The sequence below is a fragment of the Erithacus rubecula genome (assembly GCF_903797595.1).
Source record: "Erithacus rubecula genome assembly, chromosome: 10".
NCBI classification, from domain to species: domain Eukaryota; kingdom Metazoa; phylum Chordata; class Aves; order Passeriformes; family Muscicapidae; genus Erithacus; species Erithacus rubecula.
In genome coordinates this window covers 10,202,329-10,229,727 of record NC_136662.1, presented here as the reverse complement: position 1 = coordinate 10,229,727, position 27,399 = coordinate 10,202,329, and the positions used below count along the sequence as shown (strand labels likewise).

The following is a 27,399-nucleotide window of genomic DNA, read 5'->3' as shown; positions in this document are numbered from 1 at the left end:
AATATAAAATCACTAAGCATTTATTATGCACCTATATAAAGCCATTGAGTGTGCAACTTGAATAATGAGAACCATTATGGTCTTTTAGAATAGGATTATGAAAGGCATGAAAAAACAAAAACAAATCATTGAAAACAGGCAATGACTTCTAATAGAGGAAACATAAAATTTACTAGAACTCCTGAAAGAGAACTGAAGACAGTATGATGGAGGTATTGCATTCAAAACAGCAAGTATAGGTACACAGGAAAATTTTTTTTTTCTTTTATTTTTTTTTTTTTTTAAAGAACTAGTGGACATCAAAGGAAATTATCAGGCAGTGGACTTGACACAACCAAAAGAAAGTATTTTTCAGACAACAATTTCCTAAATCACAAGACTTGTCCTAGAATGCTGTGGATGTCAAAAAGTGCTCAGGCAAATTTTTGGACAAGTTTTTCTCTCAGAGTGCAGATGCTGTTTTATCCCTAGCAACTCCAGAGACTCAGTCTGTGACAGTATACAGCAGAAAATATCTTTGTGTGCTTTCTAATTCCTACAGTCTTCCATGAAGGAAACATCATTAACTGCTCATACTGCTCCTGAACTACACAGATGGTTATTTATTAGCTGTTCTTGAAATAAAATAGAAACAACTGATCAAAGGGAAACATCTAAGTGTATCAATGATCAAAGGAAATTATTTAGGAAAACAAAATATTGCTGCAGCAGTAAGATTACTGTGATTTTCAGACTATGGAACTTTTGAGCAGCTCATAATAGTATCTGCACTTAAATTTTAGTTAGAATAACATGGATAGAGGATATAAGCTTGTGTGCTTTGTAATGTAACAACTGAATTTGGAGGGCTTTGCTCGAGGTATTTTAATGGTTGTCTCTTACTGGACATTTCAGCTGCCTTCTGAAACATCTGATGCAGGATTTGAGCAGAAAGTTGACAGTTCCTGAGGATAAAGGGGTGATTTTTTGGCAACAACTTTTTTTCTGACTTTCTGAAACATGAGAAAAACAAAGCAAAAATGCACTCTAGCGACAGATAAAACAGATGACCAGATAAACAGATGAGGCTCTCACAATGCTCCAAATATGGCAGACATTTCACAAGGCATTTAGAAGTGCACTAAAAATGATATAACAGTAAAAACAGGCAAAGCAACATGAATAGGAAAGTGGAATACCATACTGCATGAACAACTGATCAAGAAGGTGCCATGGCATTTTATTAGAAACACACTGAATGCTCGTTTCTTTTTTATCCCTTCTAAAATTAAATGCTCTAGGTAAAATCCTGATTATCACTTTTATTGATACTTTGTGGGGGGACAGAGTTCTGCTGTATAAAGTCCCATCCATTATTTCAGCCAGATTTGCAGACTCAGTTCCAGTGTCTTTTCTGCCATACTCAACAGGTGCTCCTCAGCCTCCTTTATGTGGAACAGATTCTAACTCAGAGGATAAACTGAGTGAGTATTAGCTCACTTACTTAAGATGGGCTTTGGTAGGTGTCATGAAAGAAGGAGAAAAAAGAAATATTGCAGAAGAGAAAACCAGGTTTGAAGGTGGCATTACTATAAAGGCAAAGAAGGTAAGCAAATTAGGCAGTTAGAGAAATTAGAGGAAAATCAGATTTTCTACTAATTGCTATGAAGTTCAAGGATTAGTACTTCTATCAATACATAAATGTGTAAGATGTATTTAGATTTATAAGGGGGGGGAAAGAAAAAAAATTCCCAGTATAATGTGGCAACAAACAGGACTGAAGGCAATGGGAAACAAGAGAAACTAACTATAAACCAAACCTCCAAAAGCCTAGTAAGTATGCCAGAATATATACAGGGATTACACATAAAGAGAGAAAGTAAATATATAAATATGCCCTGGATTTATGGAGATTGTTATAAGCACTTTCATGTCTCTGAGGTCTTGAATGTAACTTGCAATCATGATCTTTATCACACGTAATCAGTAAAGAATATTACAACCACAGACTTAAAAAAATCCCCAAAATAACAATGTAGAAGGCAAAACCCTTAAAGCATAGCATTTGGCATGATGAGCTTTATATACAGTCTAAGCAAATCAATAGGAATTTTCCAAGAAAGTGAATAATAAGTAATTTAGCCCAGTGGTCTGTGATGGGTGCTGAAGACAATTGCTGAAAGAGAAAGCAGTTGCAGATATCCAAGTGATAATGGCATTTAGGAGAAGCATCATCAGTAAACAGCTGTAGAGAATCAGAGTGGCTTTTCCAGAACAGAACAACAAAAAGTTGCAGAGTAGAACGAGAATTTGTGAACGCTCCTAATTGTGGTGAATCCAGTTACAGAGCTATTTGTGGTGTCAGTTAGAGGAGAAGGACATTGAGTATTAAAGTATACTGAAAAATTTCTAGTTACGAATATATATATAGTTTATATATATAGTTTTATATATATATTTATTTTTATAGTTTTTTGGCTCCTAAATTCTTCATTAGGCTTCAATGCAACAGTTTTGATTATAGACTCCAAGGAATTTGCACTAACCTGGGAAAATTAAAGTGCAATCAAGTGCAATAGGCTACCTTCTCTAAACATCTGCCTTCTCTAAACATCTGCTAGATCAAAATTTAAAATCACAGAAGACGTTTTGACCACTTTTATAGATTCTTCTGGGTTTGGAATCTTACAGTAACATTGGGATCACAACTTCATATTTTCTTTCACAGGTATAAAATCTTTAGTTTGATTTTTTGTTTGAAAGCAATTCAGGGCTTTCTCATGCACAGCTGAGTCTTCTAGAAAATCTGTACCAAACATTTGAAGATCTGTGATGAAATACTGAGATCTGACAAAAAAAAAAAAAAAGAGAAAATGCATATTTTGTAGTAGCCACGTATTTTGTACCCTGGCGTGACATTTTACAGAGAACCACGGGGACACTGATTTCTGTGAACAAACTCAATTCACTGCAGCAGTTCCTTTGGACGTTCCTCTTTATTACTTTTTTGCCGCGTTAGTGACCAGTTACACAGTCAACAGGTCGTTTTTTTGGATAAAAAAACAGGTCGTGGATAGCCGGGGGGGAGCGATGGGGACAAGGCTCCTGGGGCTGGAGCCGGCGAGCGGCGCCCGGGGCCTCGGAACGCTCTCCCTGAGGAGACGGGCGGGAACGCTGGGACCCTGCGCGGAAACTCCCTGCCTTCAACAGGTGCGGTCGGGAATGGCCGTGGGCCGAGGAGTGAGGAGCCCCGCGCATGCCGAAGCGGCAGGAGAAGCGGGAATAGCAGGAGGGGCAGCAGGGCGGGCTGGGGCCGGGCTCCCAGCGCGCCGCCGCCGCTCCCGCCCCCGGCGCGGGCGGGGCAGGCTCGCGCCGCCTCACGGGCCACTCGGCCGGGCAGCTGAGGGCACAGGCTTCAGCGGCGCGCGCGGCGCATGCGCGTCGGGCCAGCGCGTGCGCGGTAGCGGAGGGGGACGCGGAGCGGAGCCCGGCACTCGGCAACGCTCGGCGGTTTCCGTGCAGGCCAGGCCGCCATTTTCTCTCAGCCTCCCCGTGCGCGGCTCCTGTCCCGCTGCCCGCGCTCTGTCCTGCTCGGCGATGGACGGGTGAGTGGGCACCGGGGCGCTGGGAGCGAGCGCGCCGCCGCGCTCCGTGCTGCCGGTCGGTGCCGGGACCCGTCCGGTGCCGGGCGGCTCCGAGGGTGTGGGGAGCGCTGAGCTTCCCGCCGCGGGACAGCCGAAGCCTGAGGCCGCGCACGGGCTGGGAGCGGGGCCGGAGGGGCTCAGCCTCTCCGTAATTCGGGCCCCTCTCTAGGGTCTCCCGTTCCAGTCGCCGAGGGCCGAGGGCCGCCCCCCACTTAAGTGTGGTGCCCGAGCCGCCGCGTCTCGCTGTAAAGCAGGAGCGCGATCTGCCCTCATCCTTGTCCCCAGAGCCTCTCGCTCCCTCTTCTCCCCTCCTTTGGCATCTCCCCCCGGGCCAGGGGCGAGGAGGGGCGCGCTGCAGGGCTCGGGTTTGTTTTGGAGCTGGCTGGAGGGGAGGAGCGATGCCAGCAGGAGCCAGATGTCGAGCTCTTTTGTTTTCAGAAACTGCCTAATAAGCCCTTCGGCTTCCCCCCCTCCCCAGGTGGAAAGATGCCTTTGTATATGCACTGGCCTGGCTGTGCAAGCCAAAGAAGGGAATGTTGGAAGGAGTCGTTCATATGGGACAGTAGGGGCTGGGATGGGCAGGCACTGCACGCCAGGCCTGCTTTTTGTTGGACCTGAAAATGGGGCTGCTGGCTGTAGCCTTCGTCAGTGTAAATACAGCAGCTTCCAAACCTCCTATTAGGTTGTTTACTCTGCTTCGAACAGAGGAGCCATCTCTTTGGTATACTCTAAGCTAGAACCTTTGAACTATGAGAGTTCCAAAGGCTTTTTATGGTTGTGATTATAATGGTAGGAGTTACAAATCCTGTCTGAGAACTACTGTCTCTAATGAGTAATACACTGTGGAATGCTCTCCCATATTCATTTGTGTCTTGTGTTTGTGGACTAAGGTTTCCTTTAGGATTGTGGTAGACACTGTGAGTGATGATGTCACATCTCTAAGGAAAAGATGTACTTTGTCATACCTGTTGCAGCGTTTTTCATAGGTCTATCTCATTAAATTTCATACAGATGTAGCTGCCAATGTGTTGGGAGTTTTTTCCAAGCTAGTTAAAAAAAAAAAAAAAAAAAGTATTGCTTTTTGCTGTTCAAAGAGTAGGTCAAACAAAGGTTCAGCTATGTTGCTGAACCAGCTGTTTAGTTAATAGAGGTGTGTGAGAAGTTTTGTACTTACTTTTAAGTTACTCTATTTCCACCCTTTAATCTCATGTCCAGAAACCCGAGTTTCTTGAATAAATGTTTTGGCAGTGCTGCATTGGAGTAACATTTACTTGAAACTTTGTACTCTTTGGAAAGGCCTGTGAGCTATGGGAGCTCAGTGGCTTTTTAAAGTTTCTTTTGTGTTTCAGTCCTGTATGTTCTTTGAATACTGTTTTTTGCTCATGAAAGTTGTTGCCCATTTGTTTCCTCATTATTTTGTCATTGTAATACATTGAAAAGTTGGGTTTATGAGGATAAATTGGCTGACTTACGCTCTTGTTGTTTTCTTGTTTTACAGCATTGTCACTGATGTTGCAGTTGGTGTGAAGGTAGGATGTACACTTAAATAAGGGGGTTGAGTGCTGATACAAAATTAACTGCTTTGGCATCAGTAATTGCATGTTGGAAGATTTTAACTGGTCATTGTGAGCTGATATCTAGTCAGCCGTATATGCTTTATTAAACAAAAATCCCTGGAGGTAAATTGTTGCCTCTACACAAAAGACTTTTCTAGGCACTGAACTGTAAACAGTGGTTCTGGATTAATATAGTGGTGTCAGCTTCTTACTTCAAAACTTGATTTATCATGCTTTTTTCAAAACAACACTCCTGCATTGATACATGGGGCCTGTAAAAGTCGTACTTTCTTCTGTCCCTCCCCCTCATTTTTTCAAAACAGTTCCCAATGAAGTTAAAAAAGAAGTGACTATCTGTAATAGGACAGAAAAATGAGTAGACACAGAAGTGGGTGTTTGCTTTGGTGTACTCTTTATTTCTCAAGCTGAGTTACAAATTTATCATGTTTTTATAGCAAGGAAAGGAGTTCCAAATAGTTGGTAATTTACTATTTATTTTGCTTTTTTTATTCAAATCTGTCACAGGAATTAGATCAGTACTCCATAGTAGCAGAGAGAGAAAAAATGTTAATGCCAAGGGATGTAGGACAAGAGAACTTTAATGAATGCATGAGAGCAATTCCCTTTCAGTGGTAGAAACTGAAGTTTTCTAGTGTGAGCAGTTAACTCCTCACATTTGTTGAGGGATTTCATAGCCTGTGCTATGTACCTGCCTTTTCACCTGAAGCTGATCAGTGTTAACTGCTTGCTAAACCCAGCTTTGTCCAGGAAGAGCCAGTTGCTCAGATTCAGTATTGGTCCTGCTGGGTTTGAACTAGTTCTTATATAGTGCAGCCAGCCTGTAGATACAGCAGCTGTTCTGGCAGATGTACCTGTACAATGTTTCTGGGTAAGCTTGACTTGTGAGAAGTCAGTTCCATGGATTCTGGACCCATCCAGCTCCACATGTTCATGCAGTATTGGAGACAAGCTTAAAATCATTCTCTGAATCATGAGTAAATTGTAGTTATTAAGGTACTTCTGTGGGAGCTAATCACAATAGAAATATGAACTGACATGATTATTTCTCTGATACCTGGGAGGACAAAGTGTTAACTCATTAAAACTTAGCAGTGTGTTTAGTAGATGAGAGGAATATCTGAGAATGCTACAAGTCTTTCAGCAGCAAACTGCACTCCACATATATACAGCTTCAGGGCATAACATATAAAACCATAAATTACCCTTAGTAACTTTTCTTCTTTCTAGTGGAGAAGTAGTTTCAGGTAGACCATGTATTACTTGGATCTTAAATTCTGACATTTCTCACTTCATGAGAAGTAAATGGATTCAGTATCCCTTTCACTCTTCACTGTGACCAACTTCAGTCTATGAGAATTTGAGTGTTATGAACAATGTCCTAAATGGGTAGTGCAGTTTTGGAACCAAATTTTAAGATACTAGCCAGACAATGAAATAAAGATGCTTCAGATGACTTAACTGCTTTCTTCTGTTGATGATAGAAGTTATATTATGAATTTAAGTAAGAAGGCAAGACAAGTGTATTGGAGGCAGTGTTTAAAAAATACAATGAAAGGGTCAGAAGTACCAAAAAGTTATGCTATTTGTTTGTAAAAATGGACTTGCTGTCTGTTTTTTAAAAGAAAACAGTCTGTGCATGGAGGTAGTGCAGGTAAATAAGGATGATGATATCGTGAAGAAAGCTGTTAATGGGAGGAATAAAGTGGATTGTATTCTGGAGCTTCTTTAATTATCTCAGGATAGTGGTAAGAATGGAAAATGGGATTTCTGTCTAATTGAGGTGTACAGTGTGCATAGTGATGCTACACCAGCTTCACTTGTGTTTTGTGGAAGGACATGTGGAACATTTGTCCTTATGGGGACTGTTCTTTGCTCTTGATGGACTGGTGTTTTAAAGTTGAGGAATGGTTTGTCTATCACGTGTATATAAACTACTGGATTGGTCATTTGGCCTTCCCTTGGAAGTTTTCATGGGGTGCCATGGGAATGTGTAAAGAGTAAGTTTTGAATCCAAAAATGATTTAAAACATTTTTGTTCATGTGATATTCAGTCTTCATTTGATTTGCATGTTGAATAACCAGAAAATAACACTAGAAACCAACACAAAACATAAAACATAAAGTGGAGGTGGAAAAATGATGAATACAACTTGAAAACTTGGTATACAAAGAGTAAATCTGGGGATTTGTACAACTCAAAATATGCAGTGGGAACACGCTTCCTAGCTTAAATCTGTCAGAGGAGCAGCGTGCTTTAATTTCTGAAAGCATTAGAACATGTCACAACCCAGTCATCTTCTAAGTACAAATGAAGTAACTCATACTTGATTTGGTCTGTAATGTCTTGCTTTGCTTACCTAGAATTCATAGAGGCAGGGAAATGTCACTGCACACAGTTCACCCCTTACATTGCATTTTGCAAAATAATGCAAAAAGAAATGAGCTTTAGCTCTCTGTCTGATGCTGATTTGTGAACTTGCATTGTATATAAGCAGTTTGTGCAAAGTATACTTGAATAAAGGAATAAAGGATTCCAGTAATGGTAATGTTTACATAGTTGCTCAAATAAAAAAAAAAAATCAGTTCTTTGGAGAAATTCTATACATTTTATAGATGTCTTTGTGCATAGTTTCAAAACATTATCATATTATATAAAATGTTTTCGTTTTCTTTTTAAAAAGTACATTGGAGTTGCTCTGTTCTTATTACATCAGGTCCTTAGTTACTCTCTGGTCATGTAGTTTTGAGCATCAGCATCTAATAACTGTACTTTGAATTGCTCTCTTGTGTTCTCTTTACATTACAACACTTTAATCTTGATAACTGATTTGGTACTTGGTGTGATAGAGCCTTTTTCAGTCATTAGATGTATGAAGTATATAATCTTTCCTCTAGAGTAATTAAAATAATCTTTGGAGGGATATAAAACATGGTATAAGGAATCTATGTCACACAGGTGTAGGGAATCACTTAGGTGACCTTTGGGTGCATATTAAGGGTGATCTCTCCTACTGTATTTCAGTGTGCCACTTGAGTCTAATGGATGATCTTTCTCCTGGATGGGATGGGTAGCTGTGCAGTAAATGGGGCTTGAACAATTGAGTGACTCATGTTGTGCATGTGTGTTTCACAGTGGCTGCAGTGCTCTCCTGTCTGACAGGAGAAAAGAACCAGTCATTTCCTCCTGGATGCATTATTTGGTACACAGCATTTAGGAAATTTTTGTCCTTCCTGACAGTGCTTTGGATACTGGCCAAAAACCAAGCTGCCAGGCATGGACAGCCCCAGGTATAGCAAGGAGGGAGAACTCGTGCCTGTAAACACAGTTTTGGAAATGTTTAGAGGTGTGGGGATGACCTTCTTCCCCCCAAAGTCAGGGCTTTGGCCTTTGCAGTGCACTTAAGAGACAAGGGAATTGCTGGTGTGGATTTAGTTGGTTATGTTTAGGATGGGTAGAGGATGCTAAGAAACAATATCCTAGTACTTTCTAAGTATCAGAAAAATATCACCTAGTTCACATTTTTCCTGGTCACTGAAACTTAACATAGAGGAATATAGTAGTGTGTGGGAAGGACAGTAGCTAAAAACTGACAGAGCCAGGAACTCATGGAGAAAGGGGAGAGAGCAAAAGCAGCAGTCTGTGAGTACTTTTGAAACGTTCTCCACTTTGAATTTTTAACTCATGTTCTGAGAAGGAGTCTTTTCTTACAAAATTATATTCTGAACTTTTTTTGCTAGTAGTAGCTGAGATTTTCTTTCATGGTAGAAACAAGTAGATACTGTAGATGTGCTGTGATTTTTTTGTTTCAACAGTACACTGTATAATGAAAGTAGGATTGAAAGTCAGATTCTAGCAAGTTGTCAGAAGATAAATTTTCCCACTTCTGAAATTTAGTCTAAACTTATTTCACAAGTGCCTGTTCCTTTCAGATTTTACTCTCAAATTTTTTGCCTTCACAGTTATAATTTTGGCTAAAAAAGAAGGGATTAAAATTGATTTATTCATACAGATAAATACCACGTGATGGTCTGTTATGTTGCAACCTTGCACATCTAATATGTTGCTGGTAGATTAGACAAAGACACAGTGATATGAGAAAAATGGGTTGTTTGTGAATTAGAGGTCTTTTAATCTTGCATTAGCTGTGATAATGTTTTTAGACAACCTTTGTATTCAGTAATACTTAGTTGTGCTAGCAGCAGTAAACAGCAAAAAAGATGTTAGCATTATAACAGTGAAGTAAGTAAACTTTTGGCCATCTTCAAAAGTTTAGAACTGGCATCTGGATTTGACTTTCCAGCTATGGTATGGGCAACATGTCCATAGTGAAAAAAAATAACATCTTAAAATGAAAAGTATCTGTTAACAGGAAGGATATCTGATAACAGTAACTTCTATAAATTGACCTTGTGTGAAATGGCTTTCGTATTTGTTCTCAGAATAGCTGATTCCAGTTCTTTTTTTCTTTGAACTTTTGGTGTTTTCTTTTTGTAGTGCTCATTCTGCCACTGTAATGTATGTGAAAAAGTAAGGAAAGCTGAAAATGGAAAGGAAGGAGGCATGTTGAAACTTAGTTTGTTCTCTGCCATAAGTATGCAGTAATGTGAGGAAGCTTTAGTATACCTGTTTGATAAGTTTTGATATCTTTCACTAATTTGAAATCACATAGTTTTTATTTGTGGCAGAACAGTTAGGTTTGCATCTTAATTGAGAGGTTGTACAAGGAGAAGTGCAATCAGCTGCACCATCTCTGAAAACATGCACTAATACCAGTATGGAAATACCCTTCCCATTTATTAGAGCTTTGGGCCATGTTTTCACAAGCAAATCCAGCTGCATTCCATTTTTCTGTCACTAATACTTGTGCAACAGATGTTTAGGGAGCCAATTCACAAATCTTGCCTGGGAACTTAGCCAGGATCAAGCTAAGCTGACACAAGATCTTTTTACCCAGATTTGTACCAAAGTGTGTGGTTGCATAAGTGCTTGTAACAATACAGAATTAGGAGGACAGAGTAGGAGCAAGCTGCTGGAGTCAGGGAAGGAGGTGGAATTCTTGGTTTTGGTGTTAGTTGATTCAATTGAGGTTGTGGTTTCACAAGCTGTTAATGGGACTGTGATGTTAGATTTAGGGGTTTGGGTACTTTTTACAGCTCCAAGTACATGTAGATTTTCAGAAAATCAGTTTTTCTGTGAATGTGTAGCATGAGTATTGAGTTATAGACAAAAGAGCATTAGCACTTTTAATTTATTAGTGGAAAATTGGAGATAATTGAGTAGAAAATACCTTCCATGTGGATCACATTTTGGGGTGTAGAAACTGCTATTGAAGGAGCAACTGTGTACATCCAGGTGCTATGGTTGTCTGTCTGGAAGGCAAAGATTGCATCCAGGTGGTAGCTCTAGTGAGTTATTCTCATCTATTCTCATTTACTACCAGTAATGTTTGAGAGTAGTACTTTCCTGATTAAAGTGGAATTGAAAGTCTGAAATGCTGGAATAAGTTATTTTGTTGGTGTACTTCTCTTTGGCTTTTTAAAGCATTGACTTGTATTAGAAGAGATTCTTGCCTGAAGTATTTCATTACAAGTGAAAGTTTGGAAATTTCCAAAGGAGGCTGTGTGACATGTTGTAAGTTGAGATTTGATTCTTTACTCTTTGGCTTTCTGGTTTAATAGTCCATCTTGATCTTCTGGAGCTTTGAGAAATTTGTTTTCTTCAACATTGTGTTTTGTGAACCTGGAGATGCTTTTTAAGGAAATTGAGTCAATCTTAGACTCTTCAAATTTCCTTGATTATGCTCAATTTTTACAAAATTTATGTGGTTTTATTAATATTTTTTTTTTTTTCTCCTAGCCCTTTTTTTGTTGAAAAATAGAGAGTTATAATGGCTTCATTGTTAGCCTCTATAACCAGTATACGCTTGGCTGAGGAGAATATGAAAATACTAGAAGTAGGGTAAGAAGGAACATATAGAGAGAGTAAGTATGGGAAGATGGTCATACTGCATACAGTTAATACTGAATGAAAAGCAAGTGATGTTATAGGTGAGTTATTGAGCAGCTGTGGAGTTCATGACCTTAACTGACTTCATGCCAGTATAGTTAAATGGTGTATTCTTTAAAACAATCCATGCATGTCAGGTTCTGGTGAAGTAATAGCAAGCTTGTAGTTAAACTATATCCTTTGTAAAATACTTATGAACCTGCATGCAGTTTCTTTTGAATGTATAGACTTGGCTTCTGCTCTCCTGAGTGGAGCTTTTGTGATCCTGTACATGAGAGGTGTAACAAATTCCTCAGGGTAGTTTGGATTATGTGTTTTGGCAATTGTACATGTAATCAGAATGTAAGGCAGATCAAGTGTTTTTTCTTCATGAAAGATCATGTGAGGATATATTTATGCAGTATTTCATATAAAAAATTATCATATTAAAAATGAAGCATGTTTTGGATTCTAACCCATCACATGTAAACTGAACAGAGTTTAAAAATGCTGTGTTTGGGGGTTTAATGTGTCTTGTTCTGTTGTTTCAAACATCCAGTCCCTGAAGTTACTTCAGATATTGAAGCAGTTTGTTTACAATGTGTAACTATCAGAGGAGCATGTTTTCATGTCTTGGTTGAAACCAGCATCCCATACCGTCAGGTTTTTGGCTCTTTCTTTTAAATTGTTCCCAGATGTTGTTAGAAAGAAAATGTTTTATAATGCTGTTGGATTTCCTTAAATCACGAGATCTGTCTCCTGGCTTGTCATACCCCTTGGGAAATTCCTGCCTGTAGGCTGAGAATGACTGGTAAATGTGCAGTGCAGCTGAAGTTCTCATACTTATTGTTCGTTTGGGGGGAAGGGAGGAAAGAGGGAAATGGGAAAGGCAGAAGCATCCTAGTTTTGAGAGAGGTTTGTAATATCAGCAAATATAAATACCACAAATGAGAGCATTTGTAAAAAATGTATTTCTCAATATCTTTCTTGTGTGTTGTCTGTCTATTTCCTAGTGGGAGTTGAAGAAATTTTTTTAGGTGATACTGTTGACTTTTTAACAAAAGTTAACTGTTTCTAGGAGCCACTTGTTTGCTGTTTCTAGGAGTATTGTAGTGCTTCTACACATTGGTAGTGCTTCTAGTAAGCTCTCTGTAATACACTGTTAGGTTAGCTTTAGCCTTAACTTTTGGTCAGAGTCTCCATAGCACTGAATTATTGGGGAAAAAGCTGATGCATCTCTGACATAAACAGTTGACCAAAAGTCTTCTGACTAAATGCTTGGATGTAATAAAATCTAGAGACTGTGTGAAGTATTTAAAGCCTGATCTGGAATGTGAGGGAAGCAGTTTGCAAAGACTTCTAAATAGTATATTTTTGATTAGCCTGGAAGCATAGTATGACAGTAATGACTTCCTGAAATTATATAGCCGTGTAATATAAACTATGGTAGAATGAAGCTTTATACTAGGATTTTATGGGGGGAAAAATCTGAAATTCTGCTATGTAAATCCAGCTTGTGTAGTGAGGGATGTTGAGTTAGCTATAGCTTAAAGCAAGGACCTCAGACATTCATTTGCTGAGCTAGGGGCTTCTTCTTTCTCTTTGTTTAATTGATTTTTTAAATTGTTGAAGTGACAGTATATGAAGTAACTATTCACTTAGGGAAGTTAGCTAAAAAAAAAAAATAGTGTTTTTAATTTACAGTATGTAAAATCATTTTTGTATATATAATTCTGATTTTTCACTTAAATATGCACTAAAAGTTTGACTTGGTACATTTTTGTCTTTTTTGAAAGTGATGCTGCATGTCAGTTTTACATTAATCCATTGACTGAAGCTATGCATTAAACATGATGTCTTCCCATCATGCATGGAAATGCTCTCATGAGGTCATGGGGGTGATAACATGGGCTTCAGTGAAAGGGCAGTATTGACTCTGTGACAAATTCAGGGTTCACTCACTGCAAGATGTTAGCTTGGCAATTCCCATATTTATTTTGTATACTCATATTTTGGTAGATTCTGGTTTCATAAAAAATGGTCTAGATAGTTCTGATCTGAGCACTTAGTTGTTAGTTTTTGTGGAAGATTAATGTAGATTATTCTTCTTGACATTGGTAGGAATAGAAATATGGCATTCAGTGCTTGTGCTGTTGAGGACTAGATGTCAGAAGATTCATTAACTGCTATTAATAGTATAATAGCAGTTTGTACTTCTTATTTTGTTCTTAATAATCTCCTTGCCTCATACTAAAATAGATATTCAATTAGTCTCTACCTTGTTGCTATTACAGTAACTTTCCTTGGCAGTTTATGGTGAAATATAGTCATCGTGGTGGTTTTTTATTTGTTTGTTGGTTTAACTTTCGTGTGAACATTTTTGCCATCTCTGTGTTTATGATCTTCAATGTTGTTATACAGTCTCAAACTTGCTTTGATTCTTCAGAACACAGCAGTTTGCACAGACAGGGGAAAGAGTTAAGTGAACATTGCTCTTGGATCTTCCTTCCTTGAGTCTGATTATCTGTCCTCTTCAAAGATATGAGTTTGGTTTCCTTAGCTCTGAAACACTCAATACAATAGCCTAATTTAGTTTAAAAGTTTGTACCATTTGACTAGCAGACCTTCTGTGCTTGAGACTAATTAAATATTCTAGATGCTTGAAAAATTGGTTATGATTTTGAAATTAATGTGTGACACAGTAGAGGGATGAAAAGCTTTGCTTGTGGATCATGGTGCCAGTCCTTTTTTTGCTTAGCACCCTCTAATAGGATGAACATAAAACCAAAGCCAAGCACCCCAAACCACAGATGGAATAAAGCCTTATCTGCAAAATAGGTGTAAGTAAAATAAGTATTTAATGTCTGTGTAATTCAGGAGGGATTGGTACACAGAAGTGCCAGTTTAAGACCACACATTGGCTTACTTGAGATGCTTATATGAAATTGCTTTACTAGACAATCAAGATCTTCCAGGATAACCAAGAAAATGCTTTTGAAGTAAATCACAATAACCAGACCGGTACTGCTTTTGATTTTGTAATTTAATCACTCTGTGTGCAAGTCCATCATGTATTTTGGTGCAGAGAGGGTTTTAAAGTTACATATGGAATTGAAGTACAGAAGGGTCTAGGCTGCTTAAGAACCAATTAGGAAAAATAACCCCGTGTATCTAATAAGGTCATTACTCACAGGGTAAGAGACATCTTTGTCTTTGACCAAAAGCTTGGGAAATATGTACAGGAGTGAGTTAGTAGAGGTTTGCTGTACGTTTGTGATTTCATGGGGGAGTTGGAAGAACATTCCATGTATGAACCTGTACATCTGTGAATCAGACTTTTGAGCACTAATTTATGCAGATAAGACAAATGGACACTTTATGATACAGGCCAGTGCAAGAAATTCACATTTAATTGTTCTTCCGAAGCAAAAATATTAAAACATTGAAGCGCAATGACAAAATCTTGTGATTGACTGAAATGTAAAATGATACATTTTTAAATGAAGAGAGAGCTGTTCATGAGAACACAAATGCAGGAACTGAATATGTACTCTGTTGAGTAATTTGTGCTCCTTTTGGAATTTTCTGCTGTGGATTAACTCTGTTGAGTAATTAGAGCTCCTTTTGGATTTTTCTGCTGTGGATTAAGAAATTAACAGGTTTTTTTGAAAGCCTGATTTACTAAGAACCAGAAGTTTCTATAATTGTTTTTGCACTCTTTCATTCAGCATTGCTGTTGTAAGTAACTTTCTGAAACAGAAGGCAACTCAAATTTGGGCTATTTCAGAATTGTATAGTTCCTATAGGGTTTGGGAAGAGCATTCATTTAGTATTGGGGTTGCTTCAGCTATTTATGTAGTAATTATTGCACCATTACAAATGTCTGCCTGTCGTATGAAGAGGGGAAAATGCTGCTGAATGATCTTAATCAGCTGAACTATGAACAGATTCAGTGTCTGCTGCTACTTCTGCCTATTCTGGGCTGGCCAGGCTACAGACAGGGGCTCCCAAGCTGAGCTAGATGGGTATTGCTAGTAGAAGAAACTGCACTTCCCACTGTGAGTAACCTAATGCTGCTACTACTCTTAAACTTTGCAGCAATCTGTTGAAAGATAAAGAATGTTTCTGTTTCAGCTTATACCGGGTACCTGTGCATTGTATCAACAGTGGAAGGCAATGTAGTTAGAGTAACAAGGTTTCTATATCTTACCGGTGTTGTTTCTCAGTTCCATCTAACTAAATTTTTCTTAGTTATATCCCATTAGAAATGCATCCTTCATTGGTCCTTCTCATGGTTCTACCTGATCTTGGTATTAGGCATGATGCAATCTTAAGGGAGCTCTTGCTGATTTGATAGGCACAGCTTTGTTGCTTGCTATGGACCCTTATAAGCTTAGAGTATTCAATAAACTGTACAGATTCTTCAGAGCTGATGTTGAAAACCAAGTAAACTTTAATGGCTCTATGTGTGTGTACACATATATAAACTTTAACATTCTGTTCTCTGTGTGGACACAGATACAGTGCAGTAGGAGGAAAAGGTAAGGGTTTGATTTTTTTATAAGTCTTTCAACTGTGCTGTCTGTGAAGGTAATAGTATCAGATGAGTTTATTATGAAGTATTGAAGTGCTCTATAAAACATATTTCATTAGCTATTCTTGATTCTCTTGTAGTGTCCACAACAGAATTAAACTCATTTATTTTAATAAGCATGGGTACAAACTTTTTTTTCCTCATTACCGTTTTAGCAGTGACCTGGATTAGTCTTAAGGGTGCTGCAGAAATACTTTTGAAATGGAAAAGAACGTATAAGAAATTAAAGAATTTTCAAAGGATGGTTTAAATATTTTGTTTATTGAAAGATCACATAAAGATTTTGTAGGCTTTTTGAGAGATGAAATCTTGAGGGTGAAGAGGGTTTGGGGCATAAAAAATAAAACAAAGAACAAGATGTGAAAAGAAGTTCCTCTTCAGCTCTGTCAAATGCCCATCTTACCAACAATTTGTGGAAAGGGTTATCTTGTATGGTTTCAATATAAATCCTCCTCTAATTTTTGCAGCTCACTTTTAAGTAATTCATTAATTGATATTTGTCATGTTATAAGAACTACATTGAAGATGTAATTCCTTGCCCTAAATTCTGTTTTGCAGAACAAATGGATATCCCCAAAATGAAAACTGATTTCTTTTCCTGTGAACATTAAATATTTTTGTTTTTAAATAGGGGTGTTAAAAATAAGCTAAACTCCATATTTCTATTTGCATAGATTTCCCTTGTAGTTTCAGCTAGATATAATAGTTTAATATATATGTATTAAAATACTAAAACTTAAATTAATTTAAATGTTATTGAAGTAGAATAAATATATTTAATTCTATTTTAATTTGAAATGCTGGACAAAATTACTGTTCAGCAGTTCTCATTGTGTCCAGAGATGGCTTCATTTCAGTGGTGGGTTAAACAACTGTGCTTAAGCTGCTCTCATTTCAGATTGCCATGTAAATATTCCGCTTTACTTAGATTTCAAATTGTTACAGTTATCTGAAAAGAGGAAATATCATCTTTAAAAATCAAAAATAGAGGAAAAAAAATCTCTTACTGTCTCTTTCTTTTTAGAGAGGATCTGACGAACTTCTTTCAGGCAGTGTACTCAGTAGCCCGAACTCTAACATGAGCAGCATGGTAGTTACTGGTAAGTGATGCCCTTTCAAAGGAGAAATCTGTAATTTATACTTGGACTCATTTCCTGTTTGCAAGGGGAGAACACCAAAACAAGAATCCGCTGTGCTATAGAGGGATAAACTGTTGGCTTGTATTAGAATGTAGTGACTTTGTGTTTTCTACAAACCTTGGATCTCTGGGAAGAATAATCCCACAGAACAACAGGCAATTTTCAGATGTCTGCACACTGAATTGTTGGTGGGTGATGGGATGAAAAATCACAGTTGTCTTGTACAGCTACCCTTAAAGTAAGGAATCTCAACTGCCAGGCAAAGGTAAACAACTCAATTCCTGTGTGGCATCAGCTTCTTTACACATGGGCATCTGCAAGTCTGGGCATTAAGGGAAGGCTGCTGTGCCAGTTTCATAATACAGTGCAGACTCAGGAAGAGAGTCCTGCTTCTCTGCTAAAGCAGGAGGCTTCACTTTGCTCCTTCAGTTTGAGATTGCAGCAGTAGAATCTCAGATTATCAGTGCAAAGTGACTGTGGCTGTTCTTGAATCAGTCTTCTGGTGATGCTGGATAGAAAGGTTTTCTCATTAATTGGCACACACTAAATTGCCTTCTATTGTAATTGATGCTTCTGTATTGAATGTGCGCTGAGTTCCCTGGGGAAGCTCATTTCAGAAGTCTTGCTTGCTCTCTTTTTCTTTTTGTACCATGGCATTTTTTTTTTTGTGGGTTTTTTATTTTGTTTTATTTTTTTTCTTTTGCCTTAGAGGTGTGGAGGAGTTGATTCATGGCATCAGAGGGTCACTGCTCTTTCCAGTCAGTCACGTTCTACTGTGTTTGATTTTTTTGTATTCATGGGGTCAGCAGTATAATCACTGACATTAATAGCAGACCCTTTCCATTTTAATTTATTAGTAAAATATTGGGGTTCAGGGTGCAATTTCATGTTACAATTAGGGTACTGTGGTGACAGCTGTTGCCAGAATGGGTTGCTCTGTGCTTTCTCATCCTACATCTTTAGCACAAGCAGAAAAACCTTCACATCCTCATTTTTCTGCTACACTCTCTTCTGTTGTAGTGCTCATACACTTGCAGACTAAGTTAATGCAGCATTAAACTATTCTAACAAAACAAAGTCGTTTTTTCTTGGAGCAACTCATTGATTAGTCATATGATTGCAGTTATAGACACAGTTAGTGTTGAGTGGAGGAGTGTGGCAGCAGAAGAAAACCACTTCACATACAGGAAAACCACTTCACACATTTCTGTAACCAAAGGTGAAGAGGTGGTTGTTCTTAGGAATAAGTAAGAAATGCAGTGTAGTGCATTCATAGCCATTTTGGAACTTCAGAACATTTGTATCTCTTTCCTGTTTTTCTTACTTCCTTCTGGTTCTTAAAGAGATCCCTCTTGTTTTCATTTTCTTGATGTCCTCTTCAGTCCTGGATATGAATTACTGCTTTATCAGTTTGCTTTACTTAAACAATTTTACTTAAACAATTACACTACTATGGAAAAGTGTTGTGTGCATAAAGAATTGGGTGTGGGCAGTGGACATTAAGACAGGATCAAGTCCTAAATGTTGCCAAATTTTCCGTACATTTTTAGATAAACTTTTAGTTCTAGGAAATTAAATGCAAGTTAATTTATCAAAGGAAAAAAGAAGTAAAGGGAAAAAAGTGAAATAAGAATTATAATTTTGAGGTTACAGAAGAAGAAATATAGAAGCTTCTCTAAGCAGCCCCTACACAGAAATTCTTCCTGAAAAATTCTGAGAATGGAAAAGCATGTTTTAATCCCGTTAGGTTGATGTATGGGATGGAAGTTTGATGCATCTAACAGAGATGTTGCTTCCCATTTTGTTTTTATTTCCATCCTCTTTAAGCTGATTAAGAGTTTGGGTTTTACTCTTGGGAGTTTCTTTGTTTTGTGTGGGAGGTTTGTTGATGTGGATGGGGGTTTTCTGTTTGAGTTTTTTTGGCATCCACAATCATAAATGACTACTTAAGAAATGAGCTTGTTAGCAGCAGTGGTCAGAGTAGTGGTCTGGCTCCTGTAGTATCAGATGCCTGTTATTAAAAGTTTCACATAAATTCTATAATATGTAAAGAAGGTTGTTAGGAAAATAATCCCAAACAAACAAAAATCGGCAATCTGAATGCAGTGCTGTAATTCAAGTAATTCTCTATAGCAGTCAGTGAAAAGGGGGCCAATTTGTTTGGGTATTCTATTTTTTAAACATTTTCTTGGTATTCAAATTTCATTCTGCCTGCCTTTTTTAAGTAGCACAAAAACCCCCTGTAGAGTAGGATAAATCCACTGTTCAGCTTCTGAATATATCCTCCCATAGCTGTATTGTTTGAAGTACTTTTTCCAGACTTGCACAATTTCCAAGTTCAGATCATAAACTCAGAAGTAGTTAGATGCAAACTGGAAACCTGTGTGTTAATTTTTTTGTAACCATCTACTGAAGCCAATTGAGTTCAAGTATTCTTTCTGTCTGAATAGATGTCCTCCTTTTGCTTCAATTCTGCTATTATTTTTTTCTCCAGAAGAATTTAAAACTTTGGTAAATTAAACATTTTCTTTTTTCTTGCTGCAGCCAAGGCATAGTAGTGATAGATCTTTCCCAAATTTTCTAGGGCTTAAGGGAACCTAATGTGATCATTTAAGTCCCTTGTAAATGAGACATGTTGTAGATATCTGCCTATGTAAAACTTGTTCTTGCCCTTTCATTCTTAGAGTTGGGAAGTGTCAGGATGTTGTGAGACTTGGCCATTGTTTTCTGGAGAATTTAGAAGCTTTTCTGCTTTTGACTGTGACATTTCCAATATCTGATCCTGTGATATTTTTCTAAGTAGATAGTTAGGAGAAGAGAAGAAAGAGAGGTTTGTCCTTCTAATCCTCTGAGCCTATTATTGGTAAAAGTGTACACAGTCAAAAAAACAGTGGCCAATAGCAGTGCCTTAGCAGCCTAAACTTTAAACAAAATCTTGTCAATCACAGCCTCATTTCCTTCTCTGTTGTAGAAATAGTAACCTAAACCAAAATGTCTAAGATGTCCATAAAACTATCTTTTCTTGGAAAGGAGGGGTTTTGGTTGAACTGAGAGCTGTGTCATTGGTGAGACTGAAGATGATTTTTTAAAAAATAAACATCCTACCTTTTTATCATGGGAAAAGTTCCATTAGTAGGTTTTGTTTTTGCTTTTCTTTGTATTCAGCTGCCATTCAGTGAGAATATTGTAGTAGTTCAGTGCTTTTATGAATACTCTTGATCTAATCTTCTCTCTTAGTGAAAGGCATGAAAAAGGAATGGTTTCTCTCTCGTAGGGAGTCTTGCAGATTAATCCTTTCATATTTTTTTGTGAAAGAAACTTGTGAAATTGGTGTCCAAATGTTTGGTTTGCATTCTTACTGGTGGTTTGAACTACTGGTAATTCTCTTAAAAAGGTTAGCATGCTGGACAAAAATACAAGGCCTGATCCTTGGGCATGTTCTAAACAGTTTTGTCTCTGTATTCACCCTCCAGACTGTGTAGGTGACAGTGTGTTACATTGACATTCACTACAGGTGAAGTTATTGTTTGAGGTACTTTGTGGCTTCTGAAAAAGAGCTGTCTCTAAATTGTAATAGAGCAGAAATCTAGACTTGGTTTAAGATGACTTTTACCTCTTAGTTCTGAATCCTGTTTTAGACAAATTCATCACTGTTGAGGAATTTAATTTCAGTTAAGCATTTATGTTTAAATGTACAAGATTTATTTTTGTTCCTGAGCTAGGTTGGGACAGTATGGCAGAACATTATTATGTAAACATTAAGGGAAGGATTCCATCCACCAGATGAGAATTTGTAGCAAGGGAGAACAGCTTGTAAAGTACAAGATCAGCAAATATCTAAGCAGTTTTACAAAGTTCTTTTTTTATGTTACTTGTTTAAGTTTCTGAGGTTTTTAACACCAGCTGACATGAGTATATTAAAGTTGGTTGTTAGAACCACGGGCCTTTTACTACTGCTTAAACTACTGCTAGTTTTCCTTTAGCTTTTTTGAAAATATTGTCAAAGTCTGTTCTTATTTTCTACCATAATCTTGCTTGACCCTGGTTTTTTTGGAGAGCATAATCTTCTCGTAAAGATCCGTGAGTTAACTTTTTTTTTGTGTTGGTGCACAATGACTAGAAAGGCTCTTTAGGTAAGCTAAAATACTATTTGGTAACAGGATTCTGAGAAAAGCGAGCTGAAATCATGATCTCTAAATAACTATTGCTGATTCTGACATTGCTTATGTTTTTGAAGATGTTAATAAGGCAGATTGCAAATGATTGTACATAAATAATTTTTTTACCTTTCAGTACTGTATGTCCAGTAAATACATAGTTGGAGTTGTTTATTCTGCAGATTTTAAATGCAAGGAAAAAAAATTCCCTTATCTTTAAAAACTGGAAAAAGAGTTTCCTCTGTGAAGGGGTTACTTCTACACTGAACTTTGTGGGAAGCTTTTGCTGTTGGAGGATTGCTTAATGGAAGTTAGGAAGTAGGAAGATGTATCCATGTGCAGATTCTCATACTGTGAACTCCATTGCTGAAATCCATACACAAAAAAAGTAAAATTTTTAAGGGATGTAGATAAAAAGTGAAAGATGTTGATGAAAGTTTTATGGAAATTGGCTTGTCAAAGACAAGAACAACTGGCAGGTTTTCTTGTTACAGCTGCCATCAATTTCATGGTTCACATTTGTGTTGAAAGATCAGTAGAAACATTCCAAAATCATTTTGCAATTGAACTCACCAAACTCCTGGAGCTTTGAATGATACTGTTGATCTTGTTTTTGCTTAATTAGCAGGGAATGTTAGGAGTGCCTTTGATAGGTAATTCATTGTATGAACAGAATACTTAGCACTGTGGCATACAAGCTAATAATATTTGAAGTGTTGTATTAAACTTGGGCAATAAGCATAGAAGTGCCATAGATGTGCCATTTTTGCTAGCACATTAGGTAAAATTGGTTATTAGTTAAAATTAATGATGCCTAAACTTAAGTAATTTACTTCTGAAGTTTGCAAATTGATTACAATTAATAATAATTGGAAGGATTTTAAGAAGTACATTACATGTGATTGGAAAGTGTAGTAATTTAATAGTACTGTATATTTTATATATTTCTACAGATATGCAGATTTAGAAACTTACAAGAATAAATCTCAGGATGGGAGAAATAAAATGTGGCTATTATTAATTTAGGTAATTTCTGTCTGCATCGCTATGCCATGGTAACTTGTTGTTCTACTTCAGTTGGATTTCACTCTAGCCTGTGGTATTTTCATGTATTTTTAAGCACTAAACTGAAGTGCATTAGTTTTAGCCTGCAACATTGAACAGCCACTATACTATACTGTAAATGTGTTATTGTGCTTGCTTAGAAAACTCAGTCCTCAGTGCATTTTGAAACAGGTGCAGCCTATGTGCAGATGTGCCAATTGAAAACTGTAGTTAAGTTTTCTTTGTTTCACTATGCTTGCTTATTTAAGCTCAATTTCCTCTTAAGCAATAGTCTCTGTAGTGTAAGATAGTTTTAATATTGGCTGGTCAAGATTTTCATATGCACATTGCCCATGTCTGAGATAAACAGCAAAAAAACCTCTATTAACAAAAGTGTAATTAGCACTGTCCATGTCACCTAACCTTCAAGGTTAACAAATGTGGACTTCAGACAACTTCATATTCTATGTGTTTTTACTGTATTTTTGAGTGTAGTATCTCCTTTTTAGTTCTTTCATATGTTTTGAATTCCATATTATAAGTTGAACTTTTGAAGATTTACATGCTAAAGGAAAGGTCCTGCTCATTTGCTTTTGGGAGCCTGGGGGAGGTCACTGGTTTAGACAGCAGCTCTCTTCCTACATTCCATCACTTACATCAGGGTGGGGTACATACAGGAAAACTTTCTTTAAGAAAATAATTTTCCAGAAATGAAACCACAGTGGTCTCTATTATACAATTTGTGGTTGACTGCAGCTTGTTGCTGGTTGGTTGAGGCAGATGATTGTGTTCAGTAGCCAGTGCAACATTTTAATATTTCTGTCTGGTCATAATCCTCAACTGTAAACTAGGTATCTTCAGTTGCATTGCCTTTCTCTTAGTCACTGGTTTCCTGTCTGGATAGGTGTCCTGTGTTCTACTAGCTGATAACATTAAATTACATATATTTAGCCAAGGTAAAACAAGAAGTGCTTTCTACATAAAACAGCACTGAGTACTAATACTACTGCTATTAAGCTTCTTTTCTTTAATATTTACAAACTGAAAGTTCCTTTTTTTTTTTTTTTTTTTTTTTTTTAGCTGGTTGTTGGTATGTACTGGCAGTTGTGAAACAGAGGGTGATTTCTGCAGAAAGGATTTGTATGTTATTTCACTGCTGTAGATGGCCAGTATCTGTGGTCATTTTTACCTTTTTTTCCCTTATTTTCAGGAACTAATGGGTGAAAGCAATTTTATATTTTATCCAAAAGTTTTTGCTTGTACCCACATAGTTACATTTCTGTATTAGGAGATTGTGTGCCTATGAAAAAAGTTTATTGTACAGAAAAATTATGTGTCTAAAAGAGAGGTCTCTGAACTCTCAGGCCATATATTCATATTTCTCAAAAAAAAGTGCAGGGAAAAGCTCCTCTAGGATGCAGTTTTATTAAAATATGTTTTCAAACACACTTATTATCAGGAAGTAAGCTATTCATTCTTTGCTAGAAGTTATGCTGAACTTGAACAGTTTTTTTGCAAAAACTCCTTGGTTGCATTGAATACTCATAGCTTTAAGATTGGATGACTTGGCCTTACAGTATGCCTTGTGTATATAGTGGTTAATTTTGTTTCTTTTTAATATAGGTTCCTATTTCTTTGTTTAATAAAATAAGAGTTTCTAACTGGAAATGCCAGGATCTGAATTGCTCTGATTATGGCCATTTAAAGACTTTGTCAACCTGTAAACATTCAATTTCAGCAAGTTGATTTATGCTGAATTGAAGGGAGTCCTGTGCAACAGGGGTGTGGCTTATATATCAGTTATATTTGAATTGTGGTATCCTATTTGGATATGAGAATAATGCTTTGAATAGCATTAGTAAAGATGAGATCTTGTTTAGAAATAGTTGACTGGTGTCACATGAAAACTGAATTTTTCGTCTCCTTAGATCAGTGCTACAGAACATAGGTTTTTATGGTAGTCTGAATTGAATATAACTATTCCTGTGTTCACTGGAACTTGGCAGTGCAGGGATAATGGTTGGACTTGATCTTAAAGGTCTTCTCCAACTTAAATGTTTCTGTGATTCAGGGCTGGGTTTATATTTTCTTAAACTACGTATTTGCAGCTATAACTTGATTTGTAAATGAACTAACACTGTGTTTTAGTCATTCTCCCAGTGCTTTTTAAAACTTTTTCCCCCAGTGTAAATGTAGCCTGCTGTTTTCAGTGTATATTTATATTTGTTAATGCATTAGCAGCAGGATGTTTGAATTGCATCAGGATTTTTGAGTCTACTGAAAGCCAAACTAACTCATGAAATAGCTACTTGCAGTAAGTGCCCAGTTATCAGCAGTTTCAGCAGTAGTTATTAGTCAGCTTGTGAGGTCTCCTCCAACATCCCTTGGCCTTCTCCCCCCCAGTTTTCAGCAATTTTGTTTTAAGTGCTGTGTAGGGAAGGATCTTTCATGTTGTTGCTGTGTAGGCATAGACTCTATTTCTACCAAAAGACCATGTTACTCCTCTAGTACCTTGCTCCCCTTGACTTAGATTTTTAACCTTTATGGACACTGATTCTACTAATAAAAATTTGCTAGAGAATGAGATTGTTGTTTTAACACTAGCTAAATTCACCTTTCAGTGGCTCTGAACAAGTTGTATTCCTGTGTTGTAAATGTGGTTTTCTATTCCCAAGTGCAATTTAATGATGCGTCTTCAGCTGAGAAGTACCATTTATAATGACAAATAAGACTACAGTTAGAGAGGTTTCATACAGTGCCAGAATGTCTCAATAACTCTCCTAAAAGCTAAATTTAATTTGTTCCACAAATGTCTTGAAAAGTTCACTTGTGTATGTGCATGCATGTTTTGTGTATGATGCACACTTCATTACTGGAACCAGAAATTACTGTTAGGTGATGCTGAATGGATAACCAAAAGTAGAAAAAGTGCATATTCTCTTTGCATTCAGCAGCTGGCATGTACATTTCTTCTGGTTTCAAAAATCCATTGTTAAATCCTTTGGTATAAATTTTACTTTGAGAAGGTAGACTTATTTTTTTAATGTATGGTACCAGTTCAGCTTTCATTGTACAAGAGATGCTTTTGCCAATAAGTAATAAACAGCTTTTGTTGTGGTTACTTGCCCTACTTCCAAAACTGTTTTTGGGCAATTCCATAGCATTGAGAAGGCTTGTTGCCAGTCCCCCCATCCTATCCCTCCTGCCCCTGTTTTCTGATTGCCATATGTTCTTTCATACCTAATTCTGTATTTTTTGTATATATTACTGTAATATGTATTTATCGGCTTTTTTATATAAATGTTTTTGCACAGGTGCTTGTCTTTTTTTTTTTTTTTTTTTTTTTTTTAGTAAGTAAAAAGAAAGTTTGAAGTAAAGTGTAGTTGAGGCATAAGACAATGTAAAAAATAAAATTGTGTGAGAGGCTTGTATATGTTAAAGCTCTTAATTGCTATTTAGGAAAAGATTAATATATTTAGTACAGCAAAATACTTCTTTTAAGCTTGTTCTTTAAACTTACTGCATGAAAGTTAAAAAACTGTAAAATGCCAGTATTAGGTACCAATGCTAATAGATGCAAAATTATTTGGGGATACTGGAATAACTAAATTATTGTGTTAAAAATTATTAAAGGAAGGTTTAATATACATATGTGTGAATGATTATATATTGACTAGTGATACTTTTAGTAGAAATGCTGGGATTACCTAAAGCCTAATTTAAACAAGAGCTTTAGTGTAACAAAGTAAATTCTTGGACATTATGCTGTGGAAAGGTTAATATGTCAAAATTGACTGTTGAAAACCACACAAAAGATAAACCAGCTCTATCAGTACTCATATGAGCAGTCATGGTGAATATTTTTCTGGTGAGATAAAAAAGGTTTCTTACCTTCAGAAAATCCTTTAGTTTGAAAACTTTTTCACATTCTCATTTTTGATTGATAATGTTTCTTATTTTTTGAAACCTGTAATGAATTTAAATTATTCAGAAAGCTGAAGTATGAAGGTCATTGGACATGTAGTTTCAGTATCACATTAATTCTTTTATCCTTTACAAGTTTGTTTTTAACATTTTGTTTGTAATGCATTGTCCAGCCTATCACACTTTCCCTTGTTTCTTCTTTTTGTTTTTTTTTTTTTTTTTTTAATTTTTGTAGAGATTTAAATTGAGAACTAGGGAAGACTGTTGTCTTCTTGTTGTGATGAGCTTCAGGTGAAAAATGAAATTAGCTTTTCACAAGCTTTGGCTGGCTGTCTCTTTGAGATAGTGTTATAATGTTATATTTTTGAACAGGTGAAATCTGGCTATCTGGAAGCTCAATCTCACCATGTTTTGCCAAAATGTTACAGGTTAGAGTCCTCTGTGGACTTCAGATCCTAGTGCAGTGTGTATTTTTCAAATTTTACTCTTCTGTATTCCACCAAAATTTCTTTCTCTGCAGCAGACCAAAATAAAATAGCTACTATTGCATGAATTCTAGCATTGTCACTTGGAGATACTTCTAGCTGAATTTTGACCAATCTTGAATGTGAGGCTTTTGTTGTTTTGTGTCCTGTAGTAAGGAAGAAAACTGTGTTCTTCTGTTCAAGAACTTTTTAAAAGCTTAGTCATAGCAATTTTTTTGTGGAGGAGGGTTGGTGGTGGTAAAGGGTGTGGGTATAGAGTTACTTCATGACGTGCCTCTAAGTTGTACTGTTTTTAACAAATAGAATATTTCAAATTTTATATTTAGATAAATCTAAATATCTTGCTTTTTTTTTGGTAGAAAAGAGGGAAGTCTTATCACTTGTTTCACTAATATCTAAATACATGCTGATTTCCAGTGCTGATTAATTCATTAATATCATATCTTACGACAGTCTTGTTCTTTAGCTCTTGACTCTGAGGTTTGCTCCACTGACATATTTTGAACCAAAGCAAATAATGTTTTTCTGGCCTTCTTTCAAAAGCAAGATTTCTTCCATCCAACTGGTTAGCTGCATATGAAGCAAAAGGAACTTGAGTTGGAATTTTGCTGTAATTCTTTACAAGGATTCTGGAGAATATTCTAAATAGTCTTTCTGGTGTTTTGTGCATCGATGCTAGTGCTTCCCTGATTTTATTAGGGAAATTTATCTGGATCTTCCCCCATCCCCATCTGTGTGGGCTGTGTTGTGTTTATTAGTTGGTTTTTCCTTTTCTATGAGTGAGTTCATATGTTCGTAATGAACATTTTTCTACTTTGTCCTTAAATTGTTGGTTTCATCAGCATTTTGTGATGTCAGTGCTCTGGGTCA

The 27,399-nt window shown here is 36.9% G+C and overlaps 1 protein-coding gene across 7 annotated transcripts in view; it reads left to right on the top strand.

Moving 5' to 3' along the window:
- Positions 1 to 3,299: 3,299 nt before the first annotated feature.
- PTBP2 (polypyrimidine tract binding protein 2) overlaps positions 3,300 to 27,399 on the top strand; it is a 42,972-nt gene continuing 18,872 nt past the window's right edge. For 3 of the 7 annotated variants that reach the window (XM_079314294.1, XM_079314293.1, XM_079314292.1), the window contains exons 1-3: positions 3,422 to 3,584; positions 5,122 to 5,152; positions 16,805 to 16,880. In XM_079314294.1, coding sequence (XP_079170420.1) covers positions 3,577 to 3,584; positions 5,122 to 5,152; positions 16,805 to 16,880 — 115 coding nt within the window. In that variant the 5' untranslated portion in view covers positions 3,422 to 3,576. Of the gene's footprint in view, positions 3,585 to 5,121; positions 5,153 to 16,804; positions 16,881 to 27,399 lie in introns of all 7 variants that reach the window. The other 4 variants (XM_079314295.1, XM_079314297.1, XM_079314298.1 and 1 more) reach the window with 4 other exon arrangements.